Source organism: Notolepis coatsorum (genome assembly GCF_963971535.1).
Source record: "Notolepis coatsorum genome assembly, chromosome: 16".
Lineage (NCBI taxonomy): Eukaryota > Metazoa > Chordata > Actinopteri > Aulopiformes > Paralepididae > Notolepis > Notolepis coatsorum.
The window spans coordinates 86,319,249-86,341,550 of record NC_140180.1 but is presented as its reverse complement, the minus strand read 5'-3'; the positions used below and the strand labels follow the sequence as shown (position 1 = coordinate 86,341,550).

General features: G+C 40.2%; 2 protein-coding genes across 2 annotated transcripts; both read left to right on the top strand.

The window, feature by feature from the left end:
* Positions 1-12,621: 12,621 nt before the first annotated feature.
* LOC311243241 (peptidyl-prolyl cis-trans isomerase-like 4) lies at positions 12,622-13,725 on the top strand (the record flags this gene model as incomplete). The annotated part of the gene is made up of 1 exon (XM_084332386.1): positions 12,622-13,725. One exon carries the CDS (start codon positions 12,622-12,624, stop codon positions 13,723-13,725), a length of 1,104 nt encoding a protein of 367 aa, XP_084188512.1.
* Positions 13,726-19,434: 5,709 nt separating this feature from the next.
* On the top strand, positions 19,435-20,748 carry LOC311243240 (peptidyl-prolyl cis-trans isomerase-like 4; the record flags this gene model as incomplete). The annotated part of the gene is made up of 1 exon (XM_084332385.1): positions 19,435-20,748. One exon carries the CDS (start codon positions 19,435-19,437, stop codon positions 20,746-20,748), a length of 1,314 nt encoding a protein of 437 aa, XP_084188511.1.
* Positions 20,749-22,302: the final 1,554 nt, after the last annotated feature.

Here is a 22,302-nt window from a genome sequence, read left to right as displayed (position 1 = left end):
AGGCAACCGCCTTGTGACGCGGAAACCTGGTCCCCAAGCGGGAATCGAATCCTGGACCTTCTTGCTGTGATGGGACAGTGTTAACCACTACACCACCGTGCTGCTTCAATGTTTTATATCGTAATCTTTACTTGGCATGGCACAACTTCAGCGTACACAGAGTGTGTGAATATTACTACCTACTATGCTAATATGTCTATACTACTAAGTATGCACTCAAGTTAAACACTGTTTGACGGACAATGTTACTTACCCTTATCTGCCAGAGTTGATGTAAACAAGACAAACGTCTTTCTCTGGTCTGCATCCCCTTAACAATTGTGTGTATTGAGCCGTACTGTATTGTACCCATTCTGCAATCTGTTAAATAAAGTTTTCATTCATTCATTCATTCATTCATTCATTCATTCATTCATTCATTCATTCACCCTTCCTGCTGACTTGTTGTACAGTACTTGTAAGTCTGTTTGGATAATTGATTGAACATTTTATTAACAGATTTCAGAATGGGTACAATACAGTACGGCTCAATACACACAATTGTTAAGGGGATGCAGACCAGAGAAATACGTTCGTCTTGTTTACATCAGGGTCCCCCATTTTCAATTCATAATGACATTTATGACATACACAACTTACAGATATATATCATGACATTTATGACATACATGACATACAGATATACAGTACTGTTTAACAGAGATCCTAACAGAAAACATATACATTCGAGGGGGAGGAAACTGTACAGTAGGAGGGGGTTGGGTAGGTGTGTGGGCAGAGAGAGAGAGAGAGAGAGAGAGAGAGAGAGAGAGACTGTCACATGAAACTAGTGTGTGATTGATTAGGTCAGTCTGGGGGGGATTGTGTCCTCCGGCCCATGGGGTGTGGCAATTTAACAAAATAGTGTGTCTTTCTTAGACTGGAGACAAATGTGTCTAAAGTCCACATATTAATATTATTTATCTAGATAGTTTTAATTTAATCTTAAATCAATGGCCCTATGAATCAAATGTGTTACTTCAGGGACAAATAAACTTAACATGTGACATCTCCATTACATCCAGGTGACATAACACTTTCCTACAGCTAGATATCAGATGGTATATGTTCTGACATCAAATCAAATTGATCAAATCAAATTTATTTGTAAGGCCCGACAACACACGTTAATGTCCCCATGGGCCGGACACGTCTTCTTTAAACAAGTCAAGAAGAAACATCACAATAAATCAAGAACACAAAAACACCATAAAGTCCAAAACATTTAAAATAAATGCAACACTCCCAGACATACCCATGCACGCGAAGGTAAGGAAAAACTCACTAAAACCTAGCAATAGGAAAAAATTGCCTGTGGAGAGAAACCTTAGAAGGGCCATTCAAGGGGGGATCTCCCTTCTTAGATGTCGGTGATAATAGTGTTGCAATAAAACAGTTGGTAAGCATGCACTCATATGCATAATGAAACACAGATAAGTGCATGCAATAGCAATTGAACATTTTGAAAGATAAAAAATAGAGCTGATGGCGGATCTATTTGAGGCAAGGGGGCGGTGCAGAGAGGGTCGCATCCTCCCGGTCATCATCTGCTCCCCTTACCCCAAGAACATTCCCAATTCATATCTGTTGTACATTTCTGGATGTAACTCTTGCCTACTTGGGAATACTATTAAACAACCTGAAACGCTCCATTCTCTCCTCTCCTGTGTTCAGCGATTGGGCTCTGCTTAAAACCCATTCTCACAATCAGATGTTCTGCAAAAAGATGAATCCAATTCCTGATCGCCATTCCAAATATCGATTGCGTCCATTGATCCAACGTTATAGTCCAAAACACATAATCCACGCTGCTCCCAGTCCCCCCAGTCAACGTGGTACAACAATACTGCATGCCCGAGAAGCAAAACCCGGACCGGACTTTTTTTTTTTATGCACATCCAGCCAATCCAATCCAATGATGTGCAATACCATCTGGGAGACAATAGGCGGCGGTATTTGCCCTTTTGCAAGCTCAGACCCATTCACAACGATAACATCAGGTTGGATGGATGAAAATTAATGGATATCACTAATAAAAGAAATAACGATTAAAAGTGACTGCATTCAGAACACACACGGAAAGATGATTTAACAAAAATAGCTACCCCTCCTCCCCTTTCAACTCTGTCCACTCTATACAGGTTGTAGCCCATTAAAGTTACATCTGAGTCATTAATACTTTTGGTTAGCCATGATTCACTAAATACCCTGTGTTCACCTACATAAAACCATACATATGCCTACATATACGCAAATACTCATTACGCTTGAAATAATGCGGCACATTATGGTGCGGCATGGTAGTGGAAAGGCTTGGATAGAGGTACACAATATCTTATCATTAGAAACCACACTGGAAAGGAGAGTGGAGTGCAATTGATGAGTGCACCTTTCTAGTTTCCAGATATTTTCAGAGCACTATTTGCTGCCTACTCATGCAGGACCCCAGTGTGTGCTAATGTTTCTAAAGTATGAACCGGATATCTAGCACCCCTGCTGGCCTGCAGTGGTAGAACAACTGCTTGGTGCTCAAAACATACCCCATGTCAAAGTTCACCGCTATGGCTATAGTAGTGTGTGTTCTGATATAGTCTTTTACGTCATTTAATGCTCATGTCAAGCCCCTTTTTGCCCCAGCTTGCAAAGAAACTTAGTATGGCAAAGAACAAGTGTGACAGTAGCTTTAGACAATGAAACTTAGTATGGCAAAGAACAAGTGTGACAGTAGCTTTAGACTATGAAACTCCCACACATTGCAATACGATCGTTTATTTTTTATTTTTTTTTATCCACTCCTTATATTTTCTCCTTATTTTTTCTATTTTTCTCCCATCCCAATGTTGCTGTTTCCAATTCTCCCCTCCTCTGTCTTGAACGTTGCTCGCATGCCCCCCACTGGTCGGTTGTAGGGAGGATAGAAGCCTTGCATCACGTGTCCCCTCCGGTACACAAGGAGGCAGCCTGTCACATCTTTGGGAGGCTCACACTACCCCCGCCATTTCCTGTGTCTGCTGTGCAGGCGTCCCCCAACCGACATGTAGGAGTCGCTGTCCACAACGTCCAGATTACCACCCATCGACTTCCACCCACTGACTCTGCCAATTGAGCATGTATGACGGCCGGCCCAAGCCGGAGGCAACGCCGACAGCCGGATTCGAACCCGGTGTCTCTTGCGTTGGTGACGAGCGCAATGTCCGCTGCGCAACCCAGCCGCCCCACGATCGTTTATATATATATAGAATAGAGTTATAGCTCTACAAACAAGGTGACGCACTCCTATCTTTTAAAGCGTGGCATTGCTACGACGGGCCCCGTCTAATAGCTGACAGTCAATGAGTTAATAGTTTAGACCACCTGGAGCTTGACTGTGGATTGACACCACTGATGATGAATAAGAGAAAGACATTAAAAGCATGAATGCTCAGATGGACAAAACTGAACACCATGTCCTGGTACAGCCCACTCTCTTCTATGAAGATCTGTGTGAACACTCCTGAGTACACCGAGGCTGCTCTGACATCAATGTCACACTCTGTCAGGTCTGCTTACTAGAAGATCATAGTGAACCCTTGCACCACTGTTACCATGTCAACACACTCAGGAGGGATCTGATTGGCTGCAGCAGGTCGGGAGGTTATCCAGATGAGAGCAGAGTGTCTTACTGCTCTCCAGGGAGACATATCATCACATTAAACTAGTGCATATCATCACATTAAACTAGTGAAGACAGAGTGTCTTACTGCTCTCCAGAGAGACATATAATCATATTAAACTAGTGAAGATAGTGTCTTACTGCTCTCCAGAGACATATCATCATATTAAACTAGTGAAGACAGTGTCTTACTGCTCTCCAGAGAGACATATCATCATATTAAACTAGTGAAGACAGTGTCTTACTGCTCTCCAGGGAGACATATCATCACATTAAACTAGTGAAGACAGTGTCTTACTGCTCTCCAGAGAGACATATCATCACATTAAACTAGTGAAGACAGTGTCTTACTGCTCCTAGAACCCACCTCACCCCTGCCCACTTTGACAACCTAGGATGGCTTAGAGTAGACGACAGAGTACAGCAACTTGCAATGGGCCTGGTCTACAAGATACACTACGCGACCAAGGTACCCATGTACATGTCAAAATACTTCCCAAAGGTCAGTGAATACCACGATCACAACACCAGAGGGAGCTCCACAAATCATGTAAAACCCAGATTCGGATCAAACAAGGGACTAAACACGTTTCGCAATTATGCCACATCAATGTGGAACGCCCTGCCTAAAGCTGTAAAGGAATGTGAATCACTACCCACCTTCAAAAACACTCTCAAAAAACACCTACGTGAGACTGCAATTCGAATTCCTCTACTCCCTGTACACACACGACTGTGTGGCTCAGCGGAGTAGCAATACAATCGTCAAATTTGCTGACGACACAGTGGTGGTGGGCCTGATCTCTGCCAACGACGAGAGGGCCTACCTGGAAGAGGTCAAGGTCCTGGCGGGATGGTGCCAGGAAAACAGCCTCTCCCTGAACGTCAGCAAAACAAAGGAGATGATTGTGGACTTCAGGAGGTCGGGGGTCAAGGACTACAGCCCCCTCAGCATCGACGGGGCACCGGTTGAGAGAGTCAACAGCTTCAAGTACCTCGGAGCCCACATATCCGAGGACTTGAAATGGACCATACACATTAACAGTGTGGTGAAGAAGGCACGACAACGCCTCTACTTCCTCAGGCGCCTAAGGAAGTTCCAAGTCAGCCAGAAGATCCTTAAGAACTTCTACTCATGTACAATAGAGAGCATCTTGACCGGCAACATCACCTCCTGGTTTGGGAATAGCACTGCAAAAGACCAAAGCAGACTACAAAGAGTGACACGTTCAGCCGAACGCACAATCGGAGGGGGGCTCCCCACCCTCCAGAACATTTACTACAAGCGTTGCAAGGGGAAGGCTAAGATAATTATTAAGGACTCGAGCCACCCGAACAACTGCCTCTTTGAACTGCTGCCGTCAGGCAAGCGATACAGGAGTCTCAAGGCGAGCACAGAAAGACTCAGAAGTAGCTTCTATCCCCAGGCCATCAGGCTGCTAAACGAACAATGAATGAACACTACACAACAACAACCACCAAACACACATAGCACACACATCCACACGCACACACTCACTTTAAACAAACACACTGTAGCACCCACTACACACACTTTATAGCACACACCCACTTTAAACAAACACACTGTAGCACCCACTCCCCACACTTTATATTTATGGATGAAGGATTGCACTACAACTCGTACACCTTACTGTAAATTGTACCTAAAATTGTACCTCATCCCATTTCTGCTTTGCACTAGATAGTACTGTACATTAGTACACTGCATAGTTGTGTATTGTATATTATATGGTAACTCAGAACATTGTACATATGTCTATACCGAACAACTGTGACCTCATTTTCTTCTTCTAAATTCATGCTATATTATGTTATTATGTTATTTGATACTATCTTGTCTAGCACAGTCTCTGGAGCGTAACAGTAAGAAGCATTTTGTATGAAAGTATTCTGTACTTCTGTATGACAACTATTAAAGAACTTGAACTTGAAACTGGCCCCTACAAATGTCCTAACCTAGTTGTACAGTAAATGACCAAGTAAGGCTTTGTCAATATTCCAATGTACAGTGTAAAATGTGTGTGTGTCCCCTTCCCAACCCCCCCCCCCCCCCCCCCCCACCTCCAATGTACAGCCCTCACCCAACCCACCCAACCCCACCCCACCCAACCAACCTCCTCCAATGTACAGTTTCTATGCCAAATGTATATACACTCCTTTTCTGGACACTTTTGTATCACAAACAGTACTGTATTTGCAAATCTGATATGTCATAAATGTATAGATGTAGCAGTACTGTCTATCTGTATGTCATGTATGTCATAATATATGTTATGATGAATTGAAAATGGGGGACCCTGATGTAAACAAGTCGAAAGTCTTTCTCTGGTCTGCATCCCCTTAACAATTGTATGTATTGAGCTGTACTGTACTGTACCCATTCTGCAATCTGTTAATAAACTTTTCAATCAATCAATCAATCCAGAGAGACATATCATCATATTAAACGAGTGAAAACAAGTGTCTTTTTTTTTTTACGTAGAGAGGAGCAGGTGTACTTTTACTGTGTGTCCTATAGGTGGTGTACATGAACCACATTATCAGCAGTAGAGAGAAGCAGGTGTAGTTTTACTGTGTGTCCCATAGGTGGTGTAGTTTTACTGTGTGTCTAGATGGTGTACAATGAACCACATTATCAGCAGTAAGAGTTCATCATTGTGTGTCCTGTCCTGTGTAATTACAGTCCTGTGCCACTAAACAATACTTGTCTGTCTTTCTTATATTAACCATGAAATGTGACAATGGTGATTTTAACTAAATATAACTCTACACAAAAGGATCCAGGATAATTACGTGTAGTAGTGTTGTAGTGTAATCCATGAATTAGTGGATTACATAATACACAAACATGTGTATCAGGTATTTGTGGGCTAATGTGTATGTATGCTAATTAGTGTTCCAGTGGGAAAATGGTGTGTTCTCACCCACGTTGTCACACTCTCTCATTGTCTCTCTCGTTTTATCTCTCTTGTTCTCTTTCTCTCTAGTTTTCTTTCTCTCTCACTCATTCTCGCTCGCTTGCTCTCTCTGTCTCAATAGGGTCCCTACAGTGAATCACTTCAATAGACCATCCAGAGAGGAAGGCAAATAACCAGTGAGAAAAAATCTGTCCTCCTTTCTACTCTATATCTCTGTGTAAAAGAATAGTCTATTCAAAATGTAGAATACAAACTTGAAAGTATCCTAAACATGGCACAAAGGGAGGAGAATATGAAAGAAATGTGTTGGATAAAGTGCTGGTGTTTTGCCTTAAGATATAAGAGTAAAAACTAGGTCGGAGAAATGACTGTGTCCAAAATATGTCAGAGAGAGGGAGAGATGATTAGACGGGGGGGATGCCTGTGAGGAACAGGATGATACTGTGGCTTCGAGAATAGATGGTATCTGTCTGTCACCCTGCCTGCCAGTTCACTGGGTTTGGAAGGCAGTGTGGCTGCTACTGCTGTCCATTCACTGGGTTTGGAAGGCAGTGTGGCTTTATTTTGAATTAACATTTTTATTTAACCTTTATTTAACCAGGCAGATCAATTTATTTCTTATTTCCAGTGACGGCCTGGCGAGAGGACAAAAGGTCCCCATGGAGGGTAACAGGGAAAGGGGACAAAAAATGTAATAGAAAAGAGATAGATGGTACAAACATCACAGAGGTACGGGAAATAATTAACGTCAAACAAACAGCAAAAAAAATGTCAAATGACCTTAAAAGGCTAGGTGCAAGTGTGTAATTAATATATAGAGAGGAGAAGGGGAACCAACATGTGCAATGTGCAGTTTCTGCAACACATGAAATGATGGAAGTGATGAAAGTTTAAGGGAGTTTTGGAGAGACCAAATACAGTGCAGGCCTTGGGGATAGATAAAGTAATGCGATCACTGCACCTCAGGTGGTAGTTGTTATGGGAAAGGTGCAGGGCCCTCATTTATCAACAATTCATAGAAAGTGTTCTATTTTCGTTCTTAAGCACAGAATTTAGAATGTGTGTATACGTACAGAAAAATCGGGATTTAACACACGTGCGTACACGGGTCGTACGCACACTCCATGTTGATAAATACCATTTGTTCTTACCGTCAATGCTCGTGCATGATTATCCATATGGTAATGAAACACCCCCCATGGGATGTGAAATAATGGACTAACCCGAGCGAACTCTGAGAAACTTCACGAGCGAGATTGTTCACGGAGGTCTAAGCAAATAATTTAACGCGCTGTCGAACCAAGAAGACACAGCGCGTGTTATGGGATAAATACGCGACTTGTACACGGTGATGTCAGATATCAACGACTCCCTAAGACCATTGCTGGAATTCTGCCTGGACAGCTCAAAATACTAATAAAGACCGTTAACCACTATTTGGCGTTGGTGTGTCATTATAACCATGCTGGAATATTGATGCCTTTTTATTCGTTTTGTTCGATTGGCTACCGGGTATAATATGATTTGTAGAGGCATACAATCTATTTTGTTGTTGGTATTAGGCAGCCTATATAAATTAGATATAATAGCAGCCATAGCCTACATTATGCAACAGTAACTTGTGCATATATAATAACACATGGCACAGCCCTGCGAAGCCTGCATACAGTAAACTAACTTGAGCGTTAATCTAGCTGTTGTATAAAGTTAACATGTTAATAATGCATACAAATGCATATTAACGCCACATTTTCTGATGCATAATGCACATACAAAAGATACATTCAGTCATATCAGTGCATAATCAAGACAAATAAATGGCATAATGTTTTGGTGACAAACATTTGAGTAAATTTGAACTACTGACATGCATTTCTTGTATGTATGTATATGCCCCTCTTTGTAGCCTGTGTTAGTCCCTTTTCAATGCAAGTTTCATCATTGTTTTTCCTCTGGATAATGCCATTTCATTCAGGTGTGAGTGAGATTATGTAGACTGGTGATCAATGAGTGCCAAATAAGGGTGGGTAGAATCCGGGTACAATTCGGATGCAGGCCACAGTATGGGGAAAACAGATACAGAGTGCAGTAACTACATTTACTGTGGTTTGCCTTGGTTTTGAGTGTGATTTTGTAGTTACTGTAATTCTTTACCCTTTTTCTCTAAAACAGAACAAGATTGAACTCTGAAACTTTATCACAAGATAAAAAACATGAGAAGTTAAACATTTAATTTATAACTCAATTTGAAAGAAATTGTAGTTACTGCGGTTAGCTTCAGCAGGGCAGTATGAATATCATACTTCTGAAGTATAAACAAACTACTGCTGTGCAGATTGAGTCAAAGGAATTTGTTTGTTTGGGCATTGATGTGTCTTTATGTATTAGCTTTGAAAAATAAATTGCAGATTGTGTCAATGTGTTGTAGGTTTGAGTGTGCTGTGCGGTGTAACTTGTAATGTGTGGGGAGTGGTTACATTTGCTGCCTTTCTGGATGAAAGATTCTAAACATTCTGTGAACATTTTACAGTTGGTCAAACTACACCTCAAGTGAGAAATAGTTTCTTTACTGATCATTTGAAAATGGTAACATTAGCAAAGGCAAAACAGTAGCGTACATTTGACTGAAATAAAAATATTACATAGAATAATATAGCTGTATTTTGAATACTTCAGAAGTATTTAGACATGGTCCTCAAAATTAATGGACGGCAAATAGGTGTGTTGACGGCAGACAACAGGGACAGCAGTGATTGCTAGCCTACTTGTAGATGCACTTACGTAGAGGTAACACTTTTAACATGTTCTACTAAAGTGAAATATCACTTATAAAAAGAAAAGGAAAAATTAGTTCACTCTGTGCGATGACAGTTTAGCTGTTGTGTCCCAATTTATTCCACCGGGTGGCGCATTTTACTTGGAGTAGAGTACCTCGTTTTCCCCACATTCGTTCAGAACAGAAGGACCGTTCCAGTAACTTACACCGAATCTGTGACTGTCAGGTAGCGACAGGTGGTAGCTAGATAGTCACTTCTCATATCATATTTTCTAATATATTGTAATTTCCCGGCAATTTCTACCATAAATATAATCGTGAAATCTAGTTTGCTTATAATTGAGATAAAGTTAACATCTGTTAAGTATGTTTACATGAATTGTTTTAAAATCCCAATAATGTGGGTTCACCAGACCCATGCACATTGGGTGAGTATAACAAAAACGTGAACACAAGGGCTAAGGACGACTAACTGTCATTTGTTGTTGATGGATTTACCAGTAATGTTAAGCAAGTTAGTTGGTTAGTTGACCAAACATCAGTTTCTAGAAGAATGAAGGACATGGATTTAGTTTTATTTAATCTTTTTCTCGAGAGTGGAATAGCGCAAAATGGAAATGTGACCATGTCACATAATAAATCAAGTCAAGTGCTCCTTGCTAGCTGATGTAGTCGGCCTAGTATCATACTTATTCCTGTTATGTAGAGGGTGGGGATATCAATTTAAAATTATATATTGATGAATTGAAAATGGGAGACCCTGATGTAAACAAGACAAACGTCTTTCTCTGGTCTGCATCCCCTTAACAATTGTGTATTGAGCCGTACTGTATTGTACCCATTCTGCAATCTGTTAAATAAAGTTTTCATTCATTCATTCCAACTCTTAATTTCCGATACCGATATCAACCGGTACCGATATATAATTTATTTAAAAAAAAATTAACCGATACCGATAATTTCCGATATTACATTTTAATGCCAATATTGGCCGATAATATCGGTAGGCCGATAATATCGGACATCCCTAGTTAAAACTCAGATGTACCTCAGCCTGCCATCTCCTCTGCCTCCCCCAAGAGACATTCCAAGCCTGCCTCAAAACCCATCTCTTCTCCATGGCCTAAACATCCACAGAGCTTTTAGAAAGGTATGGAATAAAAATATTGCCCCCCCCCCCCAAAAAAAGGATTAATTAACTCAATCAGCGCCGGAGCGATATGCGTGATGTGTGGTTAAAAGGCCAGCGTTCTAAAGTATAGGAATACGTGGCAGTGTTTGCGGGGCTACAGTATAACTATATTCTATATTATAGCTATCGTTTTTTTATGCTTTGATCGTCACCAACGGAATACGTTATGGACTAACGTTACACACATACGCTCGGATCGCAATGAAGACATTCTTGGATCAACGCAAGATTGATATCATATAGCCCTTACCTTGACTAGGATCATAGGATGTATCCCAAAAAGAATATTCCAATTATCTGATCGCCATTCCATTGATGTCCATCGTGTCGCCAACATAATCCACCACAAAAACATGGATTGGGAGTATTTGATTCTTCTCAATCCGAGCGTTATAACCGCTCGTCTTGCCCGCTAGAAAAAGAGCCGACCCGGACCATTATAATCGACGCACAGCCCAAGACACAAGGTTTCAAAGGGTGCTCAATACCGCCACCTAGTAGGATCCGGCCGGTATTGCACTTTTGCAATCTCAGACTCATTCCCTATCATAACACCAGGCTCCCTGGATGGATAATGAATGGAAATATCTAATAAAAGAAATAACGATGAAAACCTGACTTTTCTTGGGTTTGGCGCTCAAGCGTCAGCGAGTTAACCCGACTTATCTCGGGTCTGGCGTCCAATGAGTTAATTTGTTATATTATGTTGTTGTTTACATGTTGCATGCATAGGGAGGTGTAGTCTGACGTCACTGGTTGTTCAACCCGTATTGGGATTTATCATTGGGAAAAAAATGAAGTGGTTATAGTGTAACAGAGTATTTTCTGTTTCCCAAATAATAGATTTGTATCAAACTGGTGAACTACACGCCTGTAGACCCTAAAGCTGCTAAAATACACATTTTGTTCACTGTTTTGTTTCTAGAAGTAGAGCAGGTTGGAAACCCTAAGTATTACTCTCCCCAAAACCAAGACTTCTCCCCAAGCAGAAACAATTTATGAGTAACGCATACCTACTCCCATTATGGGCGGTAAGTGTGTACACAAAGTTAAAACACATTCTCTCCTCAAGTAGATTTTTTTGGGTTATCAATGAATACATTTGTTTACATGTATTAACTCTAGAATTGCCACAGTTATCTACAATAGCAACGATAAAGAAGTGCCAACCACATATTATTATAATAATTCATCCAGTTTTCTTTTAAGTGTTTTGGTTAATCAGAGTGTTTACCAATCATATATTATCGTTTTTTTTTTCAAGTGTTATTTTTTATTACATCACTAACAAAATAATAAAAGAAAAAATACTAATTTAATCAGATTAATCACTTTATTCAAATTGAGGATTTAGTTTGAGGATATAAAAAAATATATAAAAAATAATAATAAAAAAATATACAATTATTATTTTTATTATTATTTTTTTATTAAAAAACGAAGGTTCGAACGTCCGTTCGAAAAACCCAGACGAAGTTTGAATCACTTTATTCAAATTGAGGATTTAGTTTGAGGATATAATAATAAAATTTAAAAACAAGTATACATTTTTTTATTTTTTTTAAACTTTTTAAATTAAAAACGAAGGTTAGAACATCCGTTCGAAGAACCCTGACGAAGTTTGAATCCCAAAAACAAGCTTCGGGGACAGCCTTACCAAACATTATTTATATTATTTTAAATGATTGTTCCGTTGTGATGTCACAGTATGATGTCATAATAGAACATTCTAGAACATTTGTGATGTCACAATATGATGTCATAATAGAACATTCTAGAACATTTGTGATGTCACAATATGATGTCATAATAGAACATCCTAGAACATTTGTGATGTCACAGTATGATGTCATAATAGAACATTCTAGAACATTAGTGATGTCACAGTGTGATGTCATAATAGAACATCCTAGAACATTTGTGATGTCACAGTATGATGTCATAATAGAACATTCTAGAACATTTGTGTCTCTATATATACAGGCGGGGATACTCACTATACTAACTCATTATTACCATCATGGCGGTGCTCCTCGAAACAACGTTGGGTGACATTGTCATTGATTTGTTTTCAGATGAAAGGCCTAAAACTTCCCTGAATTTTCTGAAGTTATGCAAAATAAAATACTACAACTACTGTCTCTTCCACAATGTTCAGAGAAACTTCATGGTGCAAACTGGAGACCCTACGGGATCAGGCCGTGGTGGAGTGTCCATCTATGCCAAACTCTATGGGGACCAGGCTCGCTTCTTTGACGCAGAGAAAGCGCCACGCATCAAACACAGAAAGAAGGGGATTGTGTCCATGGTGAATAATGGAAGCGACCAGCACGGCTCCCAATTCCTCATCACCACAGGAGATAATCTCGACTACCTGGATGGGGTCCACACTGTGTTTGGGGAGGTGTCGGAGGGCATGGACATCTTGGCCATGATCAACGAGACCTTCGTCGACAATGACTTCATCCCTTTTCAGGATATCAGGATCAACCACACTGTGATACTGGACGACCCGTTTGACGATCCTCTGGACCTGCCGGTGCCTGAGCGCTCCCCTGAGCCTACCAAGGAGCAGCTAGATAGCGGCCGAATCGGAGCTGACGAAGCAATAAACGACCTGGAGGGCAAAGAGGCGGAGGAGCTGGATGAGCTCTGCTATGCTTTTGTTGAGTTTGAAAAGGAAGAAGACTGCGAAAAAGCCTTCTTCAAAATGGACAATGTGCTCATTGATGATCACCGCATACACGTGGACTTCAGCCAGTCTATCTCAAAGATCAAATGGAAAGGAAAGGGTGGGAAGTATAGCAAGGACGACTTCAAGGCCTTGGAAAAAGATGTAAACAGCCGGTCCAAGCTGGCCATCAAGGATAAAGTCAAACCAAAACCAGACGGCAAGTATGACCTACTTATAGAGGAAGAGGAAGAAGGGACAAGCCACCGTCAGGCCGAGAGGAAACACAAAGACAAGAAGCGCCATCACTCGGATGACGAGGACGGCAGGAAGTCTAAAAAATCCAAGGACCGCGAGGAAAGCAGGCGAGAGAAAAAGGTGGCCCACCACCACAGAGAAAGGGACAGAGACGGTCACCACAAGCACAGCAAGTCCCGGGACAAGCACCGCTAGGATATGGGGAGGACATGCAGCATAGGTCCCCGGCCGGATTCGAACCCGGACACTGCGATTACACTGCGAGCGCAGCTACGTGGTGCGCCACCATGGCGCCCCTCCTCATTCACTTCTATTCATTTTGAGGACCAAATATACTGCCCTGCAGAACCTAACCGCAGTAACTACGCAAACAGTGAAATTGAGAAAAATGGCTTTAAAGTTCTTTGACTATCCAGCCAAATGTGTTGTTGGTATATTAGGGGAAGTGGACTGATTGAACATGTATTAATGAAGTAATATGTATGGCCACAGATTTGACATATGACCCCAAAAATACAGATATGCCTTTGGATTTCCTTAAATAGCTATACAGGTAATGCAAAAGATAAGTGTAATAACAACAATGTTTTCACAGAGCTTTCTTTGTGTGTTCAGTATAACTATTTTTATATTTATTTCGCAGCACCTCTTGAGTCGGACTCTAACGTTACTATTCGCTTGCTAGCTATAGCTGCTAGCGTAGGTTATGTTGGTTACTGTCCTATTGTATTTATGTATATATGTTTTGACGTTTTTGATGTTTGATGTCTGTTTCATGTCTATATAACCAGTGCTCAACATCTGTACCGAAATCAATTACCACCAACCATCGTTGTGTGGCATTAAAGTATCTTGTATCTTGTATCTTGTATCTTGTAACATTAACGTTATTGATACCTTTTTCGTTTTTATTAGGGCTGTCAAAGTTAACATGTTAATAACGCATTAATACAAATGCATATTAACGCCACATTTTCTGATGCATAATGCACATACAAAAGATACATTCAGTCATATCAGTGCATATATCAAGACAAATAAATGGCATAATGTTTTGGTGACAAACATTTGAGTAAATTTGAACTACTGACATGCATTTCTTGTATGTATGTATATGCCCCTCTTTGTAGCCTGTGTTAGTCCCTTTTCAATGCAAGTTTCATCATTGTTTTTCCTCTGGATAATGCCATTTCATTCAGGTGTGAGTGAGATTATGTAGACTGGTGATCAATGAGTGCCAAATAAGGGTGGGTAGAATCCGGGTACAATTCGGATGCAGGCCACAGTATGGGGAAAACAGATACAGAGTGCAGTAACTACATTTACTGTGGTTTGCCTTGGTTTTGAGTGTGATTTTGTAGTTACTGTAATTCTTTACCCTTTTTCTCTAAAACAGAACAAGATTGAACTCTGAAACTTTATCACAAGATAAAAAACATGAGAAGTTAAACATTTAATTTATAACTCAATTTGAAAGAAATTGTAGTTACTGCGGTTAGCTTCAGCAGGGCAGTATGAATATCATACTTCTGAAGTATAAACAAACTACTGCTGTGCAGATTGAGTCAAAGGAATTTGTTTGTTTGGGCATTGATGTGTCTTTACAGATGTATTAGCTTTGAAAAATAAATTGCAGATTGTGTCAATGTCTTGTAGGTTTGAGTGTGCTGTGCGGTGTAACTTGTAATGTGTGGGGAGTGGTTACATTTGCTGCCTTTCTGGATGAAAGATTCTAAACATTCTGTGAACATTTTACAGTTGGTCAAACTACACCTCAAGTGAGAAATAGTTTCTTTACTGATCATTTGAAAATGGTAACATTAGCAAAGGCAAAACAGTAGCGTACATTTGACTGAAATAAAAATATTACATAGAATAATATAGCTGTATAGTTTGAATACTTCAGAAGTATTTAGACATGGTCCTCAAAATGAATGGACGGCAAATAGTGGTGTTGACGGCAGACAACAGGGACAGCAGTGATTGCTAGCCTACTTGTAGATGCACTTACGTAGAGGTAACACTTTTAACATGTTCTACTAAAGTGAAATATCACTTATAAAAAGAAAAGGAAAAATTAGTTCACTCTGTGAGATGACAGTTTAGCTGTTGTGTCCCAATTTATTCCACCGGGTGGCGCATTTTACTTGGAGTAGAGTACCTCGTTTCCCCCACATTCGTTCAGAACAGAAGGACCGTTCCAGTAACTTACACCGAATCTGTGACTGTCAGGTAGCGACAGGTGGTAGCTAGACAGTCACTTCTCATATCATATTTTCTAATATATTGTAATTTCCCGGCAATTTCTACCATAAATATAATCGTGAAATCTAGTTTGCTTGTAATTGAGATAAAGTTAACATCTGTTAAGTATGTTTACATGAATTGTTTTAAAATCCCAATAATGTGGGTTCACCAGACCCATGCACATTGGGTGAGTATAACAAAAACGTGAACACAAGGGCTAAGGACGACTAACTGTCATTTGTTGTTGATGGATTTACCAGTAATGTTAAGCAAGTTAGTTGGTTAGTTGACCAAACATCAGTTTCTAGAAGAATGAAGGACATGGATTTAGTTTTATTTAATCTTTTTCTCGAGAGTGGAATAGCGCAAAATGGAAATGTGACCATGTCACATAATAAATCAAGTCAAGTGCTCCTTGCTAGCTGATGTAGTCGGCCTAGTATCATACTTATTCCTGTTATGTAGAGGGTGGGGATATCAATTTAAAATTATATATTGATGAATTGAAAATGGGAGACCCTGATGTAAACAAGACAAACGTCTTTCTCTGGTCTGCATCCCCTTAACAATTGTGTATTGAGCCGTACTGTATTGTACCCATTCTGCAATCTGTTAAATAAAGTTTTCATTCATTCATTCCAACTCTTAATTTCCGATACCGATATCAACCGGTACCGATATATAATTTATTTAAAAAAAAATTAACCGATACCGATAATTTCCGATATTATATTTTAATGCCAATATCGGCCGATAATATCGGTAGGCCGATAATATCGGACATCCCTAGTTAAAACTCAGATGTACCTCAGCCTGCCATCTCCTCTGCCTCCCCCAAGAGACATTCCAACCCTGCCTCAAAACCCATCTCTTCTCCATGGCCTAAACATCCACAGAGCTTTTAGAAAGGTATGGAATAAAAATATTGCACCCCCCCCCAAAAAAGGATTCATTAACTCAATCAGCGCCGGAGCGATATGCGTGATGTGTGGTTAAAAGGCCAGCGTTCTAAAGTATAGGAATACGTGGTGGTGTTTGCGGGGCTATAACTATATTCTATATTATAGCTATGGATACAATACTATGGCCCATTTGACATTGAGTATCTATCGTTCAATATGTGAAAAATAAAACAAAAATTCATCCATACATTCCCGTTTTATACCGTGGTGAATATAAGTATGGTTTTAGAGCGCTCTAAGGTAATTCCTGGGAGGCTGGTAATAGCCCGCAACGTGTATTATACTAAATGCATTGGCGTTCCGTCCCTACACACGCTACAATTAAAAAATCAAATGCATATGATAGGTATTATGTTCCATCATGAATGTATGAAAGGGTGGGGGGGGGGTCGTTTTTTTATGCTTTGATCGTCACCAACGGAATACGTTATGGACTAACGTTACACACATACGCTCGGATCGCAATGAAGACATTCTTGGATCAACGCAAGATTGATATCATATAGCCCTTACCTTGACTAGGATGTATCCCAAAAAGAATATTCCAATTATCTGATCGCCATTCCATTGATGTCCATGCCCAAAACCCCCACCACCTCCTAATAGACAGTCTCCTCCCCACCGCATGTATATATTCCCTCCCCGCCGTATGTATATTCCCCTCCCACCCACCCACCCCCTCCTAATGTACAGTCCCCTCCCCATCATATGTATATACTCTGTCAGGATCTAGGGGTAACAGTACTGTATATTTGAATACCGCCTATGTCACAAATGTATCAGTACTAAATACCTATATGTCCCTATGCCATAAATGTCATGTATGTTATGTATGTCATAAATGTCTATATGAATTGAAAATGGGGGACCCTGATGGAAACAAGACAAACGTCTTTCTCAGGTCTGCATCCCCTTAACAATTGTATGTATTGAGCCGTACTGTATTGTACCCATTCTGCAATCTGTTAAATAAAGTTTTCATTCATTCATTCATTCATCGTGTCGCCAACATAATCCACCACAAAAACATGGATTGGGAGTATTTGATTCTTCTCAATCCGAGCGTTATAACCGCTCGTCTTGCCCGCTAGAAAAAGAGCCGACCCGGACCATTATAATCGACGCACAGCCCAAGACACAAGGTTTCAAAGGGTGCTCAATACCGCCACCTAGTAGGATGCGGCCGGTATTGCACTTTTGCAATCTCAGACTCATTCCCTATCATAACACCAGGCTCCCTGGATGGATAATGAATGGAAATATCGAATAAAAGAAATAACGATGAAAATCTGACTTTTCTTGGGTTTGGCGCTCAAGCGTCAGCGAGTTAACCCGACTTATCTCGGGTCTGGCGTCCAATGAGTTAATTTGTTATATTATGTTGTTGTTTACATGTTGCATGCATTGGGAGGTGTAGTCTGACGTCACTGGTTGTTCAACCCGTATTGGGATTTATCATTGGGAAAAAAATTAAGTGGTTATAGTGTAACAGAGTATTTTCTGTTTCCCAAATAATAGATTTGTATCAAACTGGTGAACTACACGCCTGTAGCCCCTAAAGCTGCTAAAATACACATTTTGTTCACTGTTTTGTTTCTAGAAGTAGAGCAGGTTGGAAACCCTAAGTATTACTCTCCCCAAAACCAAGACTTCTCCCCAAGCAGAAACAATTTATGAGTAACGCATACCTACTCCCATTATGGGCGGTAAGTGTGTACACAAAGTTAAAACACATTCTCTCCTCAAGTAGATTTTTTTGGGTTATCAATGAATACATTTGTTTACATGTATTAACTCTAGAATTGCCACAGTTATCTACAATAGCAACGATAAAGAAGTGCCAACCACATATTATTATAATAATTCATCCAGTTTTCTTTTAAGTGTTTTGGTTAATCAGAGTGTTTACCAATCATATATTATCGTTTTTTTTTTCAAGTGTTATTTTTTATTACATCACTAACAAAATAATAAAAGAAAAAATACTAATTTAATCAGATTAATCACTTTATTCAAATTGAGGATTTAGTTTGAGGATATAAAAAAATATATAAAAAATAATAATAAAAAAACATACAATTATTATTTTTATTATTATTTTTTTATTAAAAAACGAAGGTTCGAACGTCCGTTCGAAAAACCCAGACGAAGTTTGAATCACTTTATTCAAATTGAGGATTTAGTTTGAGGATATAATAATAAAATTTAAAAACAAGTATAAATTTTTTTATTTTTTTTAAACTTTTTAAATTAAAAACGAAGGTTAGAACATCCGTTCGAAGAACCCTGACGAAGTTTGAATCCCAAAAACAAGCTTCGGGGACAGCCTTACCAAACATTATTTATATTATTTTAAATGATTGTTCCGTTGTGATGTCACAGTATGATGTCATAATAGAACATTCTAGAACATTTGTGATGTCACAATATGATGTCATAATAGAACATTCTAGAACATTTGTGATGTCACAATATGATGTCATAATAGAACATCCTAGAACATTTGTGATGTCACAGTATGATGTCATAATAGAACATTCTAGAACATTAGTGATGTCACAGTGTGATGTCATAATAGAACATCCTAGAACATTTGTGATGTCACAGTATGATGTCATAATAGAACATTCTAGAACATTTGTGTCTCTATATATACAGGCGGGGATACTCACTATACTAACTCATTATTACCATCATGGCGGTGCTCCTCGAAACAACGTTGGGTGACATTGTCATTGATTTGTTTTCAGATGAAAGGCCTAAAACTTCCCTGAATTTTCTGAAGTTATGCAAAATAAAATACTACAACTACTGTCTCTTCCACAATGTTCAGAGAAACTTCATGGTGCAAACTGGAGACCCTACGGGATCAGGCCGTGGTGGAGTGTCCATCTATGCCAAACTCTATGGGGACCAGGCTCGCTTCTTTGACGCAGAGAAAGCGCCACGCATCAAACACAGAAAGAAGGGGATTGTGTCCATGGTGAATAATGGAAGCGACCAGCACGGCTCCCAATTCCTCATCACCACAGGAGATAATCTCGACTACCTGGATGGGGTCCACACTGTGTTTGGGGAGGTGTCGGAGGGCATGGACATCTTGGCCATGATCAACGAGACCTTCGTCGACAATGACTTCATCCCTTTTCAGGATATCAGGATCAACCACACTGTGATACTGGACGACCCGTTTGACGATCCTCTGGACCTGCCGGTGCCTGAGCGCTCCCCTGAGCCTACCAAGGAGCAGCTAGATAGCGGCCGAATCGGAGCTGACGAAGCAATAAACGACCTGGAGGGCAAAGAGGCGGAGGAGCTGGATGAGCTGCTGAAGGAGAAGGAGGCCAAGACTCAGGCCATTCTGCTGGAGATGGTGGGTGACCTCCCTGACGCAGAAGTGAAGCCTCCAGAGAATGTTCTGTTTGTGTGTAAGCTGAACCCAGTGACTACAGATGAGGACCTGGAAATTATCTTCTCCCGTTTTGGAGCCATAAAATGCTGTGAGATCATCAGGGACTCGAAGTCTGGAGAATCCCTCTGCTATGCTTTTGTTGAGTTTGAAAAGGAAGAAGACTGCGAAAAAGCCTTCTTCAAAATGGACAATGTGCTCATTGATGATCACCGCATACACGTGGACTTCAGCCAGTCTATCTCAAAGATCAAATGGAAAGGAAAGGGTGGGAAGTATAGCAAGGACGACTTCAAGGCCTTGGAAAAAGATGTAAACAGCCGGTCCAAGCTGGCCATCAAGGATAAAGTCAAACCAAAACCAGACGGCAAGTATGACCTACTTATAGAGGAAGAGGAAGAAGGGACAAGCCACCGTCAGGCCGAGAGGAAACACAAAGACAAGAAGCGCCATCACTCGGATGACGAGGACGGCAGGAAGTCTAAAAAATCCAAGGACCGCGAGGAAAGCAGGCGAGAGAAAAAGGTGGCCCACCACCACAGAGAAAGGGACAGAGACGGTCACCACAAGCACAGCAAGTCCCGGGACAAGCACCGCTAGGATATGGGGAGGACATGCAGCATAGGTCCCCGGCCGGATTCGAACCCGGACACTGCGATTACACTGCGAGCGCAGCTACGTGGTGCGCCACCATGGCGCCCCTCCTCATTCACTTCTATTCATTTTGAGGACCAAATATACTGCCCTGCAGAACCTAACCGCAGTAACTACGCAAACAGTGAAATTGAGAAAAATGGCTTTAAAGTTCTTTGACTATCCAGCCAAATGTGTTGTTGGTATATTAGGGGAAGTGGACTGATTGAACATGTATTAATGAAGTAATATGTATGGCCACAGATTTGACATATGACCCCAAAAATACAGATATGCCTTTGGATTTCCTTAAATAGCTATACAGGTAATGCAAAAGATAAGTGTAATAACAACAATGTTTTCACAGAGCTTTCTTTGTGTGTTCAGTATAACTATTTTTATATTTATTTCGCAGCACCTCTTGAGTCGGACTCTAACGTTACTATTCGCTTGCTAGCTATAGCTGCTAGCGTAGGTTATGTTGGTTACTGTCCTATTGTATTTATGTATATATGTTTTGACGTTTTTGATGTTTGATGTCTGTTTCATGTCTATATAACCAGTGCTCAACATCTGTACCGAAATCAATTACCACCAACCATCGTTGTGTGGCATTAAAGTATCTTGTATCTTGTATCTTGTATCTTGTAACATTAACGTTATTGATACCTTTTTCGTTTTTATTAGGGCTGTCAAAGTTAACATGTTAATAACGCATTAATACAAATGCATATTAACGCCACATTTTCTGATGCATAATGCACATACAAAAGATACATTCAGTCATATCAGTGCATATATCAAGACAAATAAATGGCATAATGTTTTGGTGACAAACATTTGAGTAAATTTGAACTACTGACATGCATTTCTTGTATGTATGTATATGCCCCTCTTTGTAGCCTGTGTTAGTCCCTTTTCAATGCAAGTTTCATCATTGTTTTTCCTCTGGATAATGCCATTTCATTCAGGTGTGAGTGAGATTATGTAGACTGGTGATCAATGAGTGCCAAATAAGGGTGGGTAGAATCCGGGTACAATTCGGATGCAGGCCACAGTATGGGGAAAACAGATACAGAGTGCAGTAACTACATTTACTGTGGTTTGCCTTGGTTTTGAGTGTGATTTTGTAGTTACTGTAATTCTTTACCCTTTTTCTCTAAAACAGAACAAGATTGAACTCTGAAACTTTATCACAAGATAAAAAACATGAGAAGTTAAACATTTAATTTATAACTCAATTTGAAAGAAATTGTAGTTACTGCGGTTAGCTTCAGCAGGGCAGTATGAATATCATACTTCTGAAGTATAAACAAACTACTGCTGTGCAGATTGAGTCAAAGGAATTTGTTTGTTTGGGCATTGATGTGTCTTTACAGATGTATTAGCTTTGAAAAATAAATTGCAGATTGTGTCAATGTCTTGTAGGTTTGAGTGTGCTGTGCGGTGTAACTTGTAATGTGTGGGGAGTGGTTACATTTGCTGCCTTTCTGGATGAAAGATTCTAAACATTCTGTGAAC